Source organism: Desmodus rotundus, chromosome 6 (assembly GCF_022682495.2).
Source record: "Desmodus rotundus isolate HL8 chromosome 6, HLdesRot8A.1, whole genome shotgun sequence".
NCBI classification, from domain to species: domain Eukaryota; kingdom Metazoa; phylum Chordata; class Mammalia; order Chiroptera; family Phyllostomidae; genus Desmodus; species Desmodus rotundus.
Window position 1 is genome coordinate 80,163,634 of NC_071392.1, and position 9,945 is coordinate 80,173,578.

The following is a 9,945-nucleotide window of genomic DNA, read 5'->3' on the forward strand; positions in this document are numbered from 1 at the left end:
GAGAAACATCGATGTGTTGCCTCCCATACATGCCCCAACGGGACTGAACCCACAAGCTAGGTATGTGCCCTGATCGGGAACCAAACCCACAGCCTTCGGTGCACGGAACGACGCTCCAACCGCCCCACGCAGCCCACGCTAAATTTCTGTCTTCCATAAGGTGCCCGGTTCAGGGTATTCTGTGAGGGCAGCCCTGTGGGCCAGGACACCGCCCTCTCCTCCACCTGTCCCACGTCCCGTTGCCTCATACCGTGCCCTTTTCCCATTGGGTCCCTTCTGTTCCCGCAGAACAGATGTGGGGTCTGGTCACACACACCCCGACAGCCCTAGGAAGGAAGAGGGGACCATCCCTCCTACGGGGTCCCTTCAGAAGTTGGTCTCCAGGGCTGCGTCTCAGGGCCTCTCCGCAGGGCCACCAATGGCCGCCACTCATCTCACTGCTGGGTGCCACCTGGCACTCCTGGCTGGGTGACTGACAGGACGCCCCGCTGCGTTCCGGCCCCAGCCCTGGGCTCCCAGGCACTGCAGTTCGCAGACAGCTACTGGGTTCCGCGGTGCAAAGTGTATAAACACGTGGTGTGCAGACTGCCGTTTTAAATGCGCACTGGGAGACGTCCTTCGGAGTACGGAGGTAGTGAAACGATCCTTCAGAAATGGGGAGGACGATGCGTGCAGTCTACTGCGGTTAGCAAGTTTTCTAGGGCTCAGTCTGGCAATATGCAATGAAGCCAGCAAAGAGCATTAGTATTTCTCTCCTTGACTCAGCAATTGCACTATGCGATGTCTAGCACTCTCCTTGGTGACTACCAATTATAAAGGCGAAGAATGGAGACAATCTGTCCAATAACAGTGTGATGGGTAAATCTGTGACAGGAACTATTATGCAAGCACTGACCATGTTTGGGTTTTTTTTAAAGATTTTATTTTATTTATTTTTTGATAGAGGGGAAAGGAGGGAGAAAGTGAGGGGGAGAAACATCAATGTGTGGTTGCCTCTTGCACGCCCCTTACTGGGGACTTGACCTGCAACCCAGGCACATGCTCTGACTGGGAATCAAACCAGCGACCCTTTGGTTCACAGGCTGCTGCTCAATCCACTGAGCCACACCAGCTGGGACCATTGACTGTGTTTTTGAAGAACATTTCACAGCTTTGAAAAGTGTTCACAGTATCTAGTGAGAAAAGCATTCTTTTCAGTGGTGTTATTATTTAAAAATACAGAGGCACAATGTTGGTAGATTAACAGTGGTTCTACATACGTGGTGGGGCGGAAAGCTTTTTTATGTTTTTTTTCCTTTAAAAAATATTTTCCAAGATTTGTTATAATCAACATGTTATTACCATTGTCAGGGGAAAATGACTGTAGATGGGATCCCATCAGCAGGCGGCATCTCGTCTCAGCCCAGTGAGGGGTTGGTTCCCAGGCAGGCAAACTCTGGTCGTCTCCACAGAGGGCCCTCAACCCTGCTCACCTCAAGAACGGGCTGCGGGGCTTCTAGAGCATGCCAGCGCCTGCCCCAACCCCAGAAGTTCTGGTTTAACGGGTTTGTGGCCTAGTGATGGCCACTCTTACAGCTCCAAGGTGGTCCCATGGGTGCCCAGGACCCTCCGCATGTGACTCTTCCTTCAGTATCGGCCTTGTCCCTCACCCTAGGCAAGCTCATCCTCAGCAGGGTCTGAGAAATCCCGTCACAAAGACCCGTCACAAATGCCTCCAGTGGCCTGGGGTGTCCACGTTGCACGTTCCAGGTTCTCAAAGCTGCCTGGGAGAGCCCGTCCTCCTGAACTCAGCCCAGAGAGAGGGCTGCTGACTGGCTTCTGGCACTGGGCTGCCTCAGATTTCTCGGGCATGGGGGAGTGTGGGAAGATGGTAGTTTGCCCCAGTTCTTTATGGAATTCCAGAAGGGAGAGCGTGAACTTGTAAAGAGAGTGGGAGGGAGAGAAGGAGAGCTGGATGCTCACTAGTGTGACTTTCCCTCAGGTGCCCAGGAGGGCGGCCCTGCCAAGGTCAAGAGATGTTCAGCCCAAGGTCAAGGAGGGGTGACCAGCTGCTGTTCCTCAGCATCATGATCCTCGTGGTCGCGGCCTTCTGCCTGCTGTTCTACGCTCTCGTCTTGGAGGCTGGCAACCTCATCGACTTGCCCAACCTGAGAATCGGCTTCTTCAACTTCTGCCTGTGGAATGAGACGGCTGGCTCCCTGCAGTGCTACACGTTCCCTGAGCTGGCGACCCTGGGTGTGCCCTGGGCTGGCCTGGCCCTGGCCAGGGTCTGTGTGTACGGGGCCCTGGTCTTTACCCTCTTCGTCTCCCAGGCCCTCCTGCTGGCCCGCTGCAACAGTAACCAGGGAGAGTGGCACCTTGCGGTGCGCTTCCTGGTGGTGGCCTCCACCCTGCTAGCCAGTGGCCTGGGCCTCTTCCTCTCCTTCACCTGGAAGTGGGTCAGCCTGTCCCTCCTGGGGCCCGGGTGTCTGGCTCTGGGCCTTGCCCAGGCCTTACTCATCCTCTTGCTTATGGCCACAATTGTGTTCCCTCAGAAGGGAGAGGACACTGGCCTGAGCAAGCTTGAGAGCTGCTAGTCCTGCCGAAAGGCTCACATGAGTGATTGCGAGGGCTCGGTCTGCACAAGAGGACTCGTGGGTTGGTCCGTTTTCTCAGCCACGCCGTCTGATAGCTAATGCTGACCTCAAGCTCCAGCAGGCCCCAGCGAGGAGGGGTACCTGGTGTCCAGAGGCCGGGGCAGCAAGGACAGCCACACCTGAGGCCTCTTTGTGTTGGGCTGTCTGTCCTTCAGGACTACTAACACCACGCAGCTCATTGTCACAAGAATTCTTGTTTTAATTAACTGGTTCAAGCAAGCCATGCTTCCTTGATTCTCCGGATGGCAGGACGAGAAGGGTTCCTATCACGGGGTCAGATTTCCAGGCTGATCTGCCACAGGCCAAACAGAAACCCGGGGAAGGTTTACGGCAACAAATGGGGAACACTGAGAGAGAGAGAGCACCTCAGGGTCCTCGGGGCTCTGGTTAGCAAGCTCCCCCCAGCCCAGGACACCACTCCCAAAGGCGCAGGAGAGATCTGAGGGAGTCACTGAAGACAGCACATGCGGCTTGCAGTTTCCCTGGACCCGAAGCCGGACAGTGCAGGAGGGTCGGCTGGCCAGTCGTTCCTGACCTGGGACCTGGGAGTTCGGGTACAAAACACACCAAATCCCGGGTGGTGGGGAGGTGAACAGGACTGAACGGTTCCTCAGACGCTGCGCCCCTTCACTGCTCAACCCAGACTCGGAAAGGGTCCAAGGGCAACTTGTACACTGGGAATTTTGTGCGTTTTTCAGCACCTGTATATTGGAAAACCTGCACAGCCATTGGTCACCTCCTCCTACACCTGTCATATGCCACACTGAATACAGAGGCAATGTGGGCCCTGCCACGATCTCTTGTCTTTAGCATCTCCTTTGGGGTCCTGTCCCACTCTAAGAGTATCCAGGGATCAAGGCCAAGGCCACCAAGTAGAAGGAAGGGGGCAGGTCAGGGGAGGATGCCTGTCTGCTGGCAGGGGCCTGCTTGTCCCCGGGCTGATGAGGGCGGGCCCGTGGATTGAGGGGTTGCCTCGGGAGGGAAACTTAAATCAGGCTTCCTCCTTAGGGAGAGACGGTGCTGACTAAACTGGAGAGTTCCAGTATATTTAGCAGCCATACTTTTTTTGTGTTTGAAAATTATTAACTTGCTTCTCTGATGCCAGCAAGCTTGACCTCCATGACCTCATTTTCCCCCGGCACCTGGTAGCTGAATACAGAGACAGCTGGGAGGGCAGACCCCCTGAGCTGGGAGAGGACACAGTGCAGAGAGGAATATGAACTCCAGCTCCTGGCTCCAGGCCCCCGCTTCTCTGCTCCAAGGTCAGTACCCCCAGCCCAAGGGTGTGGAGCTGGGAGCCACCCTGGCAGAGAGCCAAAGCCCAGCTTCCTTTAACTGTTCTGGACACAAAGTGCCGGGAATCTGTCCTTTAGCTGAAGAATATCTCTCTGACGTACTTGAACACGTCCTCTTCTTCCTCGGGGCTTCTGCTGCAGGCAGAGCCAGAGCCTGGAGGCCCCTGAGGAGGGCTGAGGCCTGAGGGAAGGGCACCTCTCCCATTGTCCTCAGCCTCACTCATGCTCCCAGAACTGGGTAACTCCGAGCAGGTGGGGGACAGCGCTGGTTTATCAGTGCCTGCCAGAGGCAGCTGCTCCAAGGCCTTTTCCTGTTTTCGGCTCTGAAGGCAAGACACATGTGATTTATTTCCCTAACGTGCTGGTCAGTTGTGTAAATCGCATCCAGAGGCCAGCAAGTGACTTCTCCCAAATCAGTGGCCACTCCACCTCCCTTCCCCCACCGCTGCCCTCCCCACCACCTCTCCACAGCGCTTGAAGAAATCAAGGCCAGCTCAGGAGGGAAGGAGGCAGGGCCTGAGGAATACCCGAATAGAAAAGAAAAATAGGAAAAGCTTGTCTGAGAGGGCAGGGCGCCATGGAAGGAGCACAGGGTACAAAGCGTGAGTGCGGCCTAAGCTCCTTCACTCATGGGCCATGCGGCTAAGGGGAAGTCCCCGAGCCTCCACGTCTGCGTCTGTAAAATGCGAATAGTAGTATCTGAAATGACTATATCACCAGGTTATCGCAAGGATTAAGTGAGATCGTAACATGTTAAAACCCCTGGTCGGCTACACAGCGCTGCCTGACTCCAAGGCAGTGCAATTCGTGTTCGCTACAGGAAGCCTGCAGACGGCAGCGCTGCTCTGCTGCCTGGCGCAGTGGCCCAAGTCACCTCCCCCACTCAGACCTTTCAGAGAATGACAGAGACAGGAGGGAAAGACTTTCTGTCCCCTCTGCATTCACCCCTGCACACAAAGCCACCCACACACAGGGCTGCTCTCCCTCACCGGCCACCCCGCCCCCGTGCACCCATCCCAGGGGTGGGGGAGACCAAGAGAGATTCTGAGACAAGGGGCAGGTGGAGGACAGGCAGACAGGTGAGAGGGCTCCCTGAGGCTGCCTGAGAACGCAGGTCATCTGTTCTAATGACGTTAACCAAGGGCCGAGTCTCGCTTCGGCTGGTGACGAGTGTGCAGTCAGAACAGTAAGGACAGACACGGCTGACTCTACCTGGATCAGGACCCCCAGAGCAACGTCCACGAGTTCCGCCTCACTCATGCAGTACACAGTCTTCACCGCGGGAGGTCTGAAAGAAAGGCATGGCGCTGCCGATGGGGACAGGCGGCCCTCGGTCCTCACGAGGACGGAGGACAGCAAGACAGCCACATCCCTGGGCCTTCTGGCTGGGGGTGAGAGCGGCAGCTTCCTCAAGGCACCAACACGACTTCCATCCATGTGACCAGTGACCGGCATAGGAGGGTCATAGAGGCAATGGGGGTGTTTCCCACCCTCTGCCCACTGCTCCGGGCATCTGGAAATGGGGGCATGACGGCCGCTCCTGAGAGCTAACCTGATACACACACCCTAGGTATGAGCAGATAAACGGACCATCAGGCAGAGGCCCGCCTGTCAGCCAGCTGAATGCATGAACACAGTACAATCCGAGGGGGAGCTGGTCCACTAAGAAACCTCAGAGCCCTGGTCGGCTGGCTCAGTTGGTGGGAGTGTCATCCCATGCAGGAAAGGGTTGCGGGTTCCATTCCTGGTAGGGGTATGTGCAGGAGGCAACCAATTGATGTTTCTCTTCAAATCAATAAACATATCCTCAGGCAAGGATTAAAAATTAAAAAAAAAAAAAAAACCTTACAAAGGAAGAGCCAGGCGAGCAGCACTGAGCACCCAGTGCCGTGTCAGAGGTGTTCAGGGACATCCCCTCGCTGGCAGCCTGAATGGCCCAGTTACCATCACCCAGCTAGCCCCCCTCCACTCTGGTTTCATGCTGGCCTGGTGGCTTACTGCTCCTGCCCCAGGAGATCTGAACACAGGAAGGCTGGACCACCCAGCCCACTCATCCTGCCACCGGTCACGATTATTGTTGCAAATGAAGACAGTGGCATTTTAGACAACTGATATTTGACAGCTTGGCTGATATGTGTAACCCTGAGAAGGGGAACCACGGTCTGGGAGCTGAGGGGCCTGAAAGTGGACATTCACCAAGAGGCAGAGGCATCTGTGTGGAGAGAGCTCACGCAGCCTGGGAGCTTCTTAAGCTGAAGAGACCTGGACTGAAACGCCCACCCACCTCACTGTTCTGTCAACACTGGAGGACCCAGCCCCAGAAACTGTGACGTCACCAAGTCCCTCCCCCTTCTCCTGATACCCCAGGGGCACCCTGGCCCCAAGCTGTCCCACCTCACTGCAGCCGCAGGCACCACGGCCATTTTCCTCCTCTTCGGGGTCTTCACCAGCCTCATTCTCTTCTCAGGCTCCTGGGCTGTCATCCAGGTGGGAAGGACCCTCTTCTTATCCCCAGAATTTAAGGCTTCCATCTCTCTCATCGCTGATGGTCAGGGCCCACGGTTACTGACTTGCTTTTCTAATTCAGGACAGCAAATCCCACATTCTCAGCACACCAGGGACTGTAGGCCTGTTTGTCCTTGGAGTCAAGCTTTCATTCCTACAAAGAAGAACAAAGTCCTGTGAATTCTAATCATCAGCCACACCTAATGGTCAGAGCAGGTCATAGGTGACCCGGCTGGTGAGCAGGGCCCGGGAGACTCAGACAGACCATTCACAGGGCAGCCAGGGAGATGTGGTAGTGGGCAGGCTGATGGGCTTGGGGAGAAGCAGCCCCTGACCTGCCGCAGGGCCCTGGCCCACACGGGCAGGCCCAGCAGAAATGCCTCCGGTAGCCTGTGCACTGGGCCATCAACGGGGAACAGGAGGCATGAACACCCTCCCTGGAGAAAGGAAGGAGGTGACCTGGCCTCTCCTTCTCCTCACCCCAGATGCTCCCTGTGTCCAGGGTGCCCCATCTACCCCACCCCTAAACTATCTCTCAGTGATCTCCAGAGTCCTCATTCCCTCTGTCCTGTTGTGCTTACAAAAAACCCGAGGCCATTTAATTCACAGTAAGATTTCATTGGCCAACGTCCCTTAATCCAAAGATTTTTGACTGGTCGTGTTCTAAACAGCTGCAAGGATCAGGGACAACTGTGCCTGTCTTCTGCCTACCCCACCTGATCCCACCTCAGCCCCTGCGTCCCAACCTGTGACTCAAAAGGCGCAGGTCTCTGCCTTCCCCCTAGCAGTCAGCTCTGACAGCAGCTCCGGGCTCCCCTAGGGAGGGTCTCGGGCGAACACAGGTTCACCTGGAAAAGGGTAGTCAGCCCAAAATAAGAGATTCCTCTCTGGATCACAACTTGATCACTTATCGTTCATCTAGAGTGGCTGTTTACAACTTAAGAAGAAATTTAGCCGGCCATCATCCTAAGCTGCCCCACAGAGGGCAGCCCTTTGCCCATGGACTCGTACGTCAAAATTCAGGCAGTGATGAGTCGCCCCCACAGCTACAAGCAGTGCTAACGCCAGGCACAGGCACAACGAGCGGTGAATGTGCAGGTTTATTGGACCCTGAGGTAGATACTACCTAGCCCATTTACACACGGGGAACTGAGACTTGGCGATTTCCACCAGGTCACGAAAAAGTTGGAAGCTGCGGCCAGGACTCGTTACCAGGTCTTGCTGACTACAAACCCCAGAAGCACAGAGGCCGCGCTGGGCGAGCTGGGAAAATTCGGGCAGCCAGTGGTGTCCCCAGCACTCCCGATTCCGAGTCCGCTGTGCCCTAGGGGACTCGGGGTCGCCCTGACAGCGACCCGACGAGAGTCAACCTGCAGGGCGCAGAGGCCAGGAGGCCGGGAGACGCGGGGACATCCACGCGGGCCTCGCTGGCGACGGGAACCGCCCCGATCGCTCACTCCCGACCCGCGACAGGCCGCCCGCCGCCGCCCCAGAGCTCCGGGAGGACCAGGCCGCCGCCAGCTGCCAAGCAGAGTCCAGTCCTGGAAGACGTGCGCCTCTACGCGGCGTCCCGCCTCGCGGGCCAGTGCCCACACGTTGGCTTCCGGCGCGTCCGGGGCTTCAGTGTGGTCTCCGCACTTCCGGCTCCCGGCTGCCGGCTGCCAGCCTGCGCGGTGGCCCGGGCGCGCCCCCTGCAGGCGGCTCGCCGCGTCCGCAGCCTCCCGGCGGGCGGAAGCGAAAAGCCGACCCCCGCTGTCCTGGGTCCTGACAGCCTCTCTTTAACCAAACTCTGAACTTTCTCCACTTGACCCTGACTTTTGGACTTCCGTGTTCATCTCCACAACGTCCAATTTTGGCAAGAATCTTGCTAAGCTGGTTTAGCCAGAGTCCCCCATCCTCGATATTTGATCACCCTAGAATCTAATGGAGTTCGTCATTCTCCACCACCTGCGGCCCGCCCCCTCCCACCCCCACCGCGCACCCGGCCCCCAGGCCAAGTCTGATCACCAGATTGCCTTGCAAGAATCCTGTTAGGTCAGTTTAGGTCGGTTTAGCCAGAATCCCCCCTTACCCCTGATATTTCCTCTTATTAATTTTCCATCTACTGACCCCCAACCTGCTCCTTGGCTATGAATCCCCACTGTTCTCTATTGCTTTTGGAGTTGAGCACAATCTCTCCCCCTCTATGAAAACCCCACTGTAGTACCCGCTCCCCCGAATAAGGTTTGCCTTACTGCTCTTTAACGTGTCATGAAAATTTTTTATTGAACAGAATGTTTTCTTTTCCCTGTTGCTCTATTTGAGTTTTGCTGGTTGGTCTTTGTTCAAGTCTGGATTCTGGAGCCCTTGAATCAGAAATTAGGGAGAGGGAGGGGTGTCAGGTGAGCCTCTAGAGGGCAGGAAGAAAAATGCAAGCCACTGTTTGCGCTGATGTTAAAGTAAAGGAAGTAGGTGTCTTACTAATATTTACTATTCAAATTGGCAGTCCAGGTGTTCCCTCTGTAAACAAGGAGGCTTCACAAAGCTGCCCAGATGTGCTCGCTGGTTTACTTTCAGCCTGATGCTGAGCGCGGCACATTACGCATGGAGCTAGCAGCTAGCTTTAATTAAAATCACTCTCAGCTTAAAGAAAGCAGCATGAGAGAGGCCAGAGGGTCACAGATGACTCAAACCACGAGCACAAGCAGTCACCAGTGGACCTTTCCCTAAAGAATGATCAGAATGGACAAACTATTCCCAAAAATGCAAAGTTATCAAGACAGCCATCTGAAATGTGATTTACAACAAATCAGCGGTACAAGAGATGCACAATAGGGGAGCTTGATCCAAAGTTTGGGGACCCACCCGCCTCTGGAGCCAGGACTCTCCCCTCCACCTGTGTGGTGCCTGTGGTTTCTCCAAAGCAACTTCACCTCTCTTCCTGAATATCCGTTTCAATCCTAGGGAAGTAGGCTGGGAAAGAGTAAATCAATCAAGGATTAAGGACACAAATCAAGTTACAAAACCAACCTGCCCAGCGTTGGTTTAAAGCTGGGCTCTGCTTCCAGCCTCCGGAGAGCAACCCACAGGGGCAGGGACTGCTTTTCCCGTTTCCATGAAGGTACCAGAGCCACCGACCTCTGGGATCTCCTGCTGTGACAAGTTGTGAGCCAGGACAAACCCAACTCTCATCGGAAGAGGAGATGCACTGTTACGTGTTACTATTAGTAGTATCACTCCCTCCATATTTGTCCCCGTAAAACCTCTTCCTGCAGCCAGCTGAAAAATGAGGCCCGAAGAGCGTGAAACCTGAGCGTCTGCACAACAGGTTTTCCATTTGAAAGTGAGAAGCCCAAGTAGGGATGAACCCGCGCCGTGGGACTCAGATGTGTTGGAGCTGACTCCTGAAGTGTTTTGAATGCACACTCAGGGAGCTTAAGACCTTGGAGCAGAAGCAGGCAGGCATAGGCAGGTCCCAGGACAGGGAGGGAGATATCCGAGGCCCTCAGCACCAGCCACACCTGGAGCCA

General features: G+C 55.6%; 2 protein-coding genes across 7 annotated transcripts; one reads left to right on the forward strand and one right to left on the reverse strand.

The window, feature by feature from the left end:
• Positions 1-1,980: 1,980 nt before the first annotated feature.
• On the reverse strand, positions 1,981-8,076 carry CYREN (cell cycle regulator of NHEJ). Of its 6 annotated transcripts, XM_024555128.4 has the most exons (4): positions 7,563-8,069; positions 6,326-6,590; positions 5,144-5,219; positions 1,981-4,254 (listed from the first exon to the last, which is right to left on the reverse strand). In XM_024555128.4, exons 2-4 carry the CDS (start codon positions 6,469-6,471, stop codon positions 4,006-4,008), a joined length of 471 nt encoding a protein of 156 aa, XP_024410896.2. In that variant the 5' UTR covers positions 6,472-6,590; positions 7,563-8,069; the 3' UTR covers positions 1,981-4,005. The 6 variants fall into 6 exon arrangements, with proteins under 6 accessions (XP_024410896.2, XP_053782629.1, XP_053782626.1 ...); XM_053926654.1 differs by having other exon boundaries at positions 4,122-5,219; positions 7,807-8,076; XM_053926651.1 differs by having other exon boundaries at positions 4,122-5,219; positions 7,285-8,076.
• On the forward strand, positions 2,016-3,432 carry TMEM140 (transmembrane protein 140). Its single transcript, XM_024555125.4, has one exon. It carries the CDS (start codon positions 2,016-2,018, stop codon positions 2,574-2,576), a length of 561 nt encoding a protein of 186 aa, XP_024410893.2. The 3' UTR covers positions 2,577-3,432.
• Positions 8,077-9,945: the final 1,869 nt, after the last annotated feature.

Excerpts from the sequence above, each read along its gene's own strand:
- TMEM140 (XM_024555125.4), top strand. The coding sequence starts at position 2,016 with ATGTTCAGCCCAAGGTCAAGGAGGGGTGACCAGCTGCTGTTCCTCAGC.
- CYREN (XM_053926654.1), bottom strand. The coding sequence starts at position 6,471 with ATGAGAGAGATGGAAGCCTTAAATTCTGGGGATAAGAAGAGGGTCCTT. Across the intron at positions 5,220-6,325 it reads GTGCCTGCGGCTGCAGTGAG|ACCTCCCGCGGTGAAGACTG; the intron begins GTGGGACAGCTT and ends CCTTTCTTTCAG.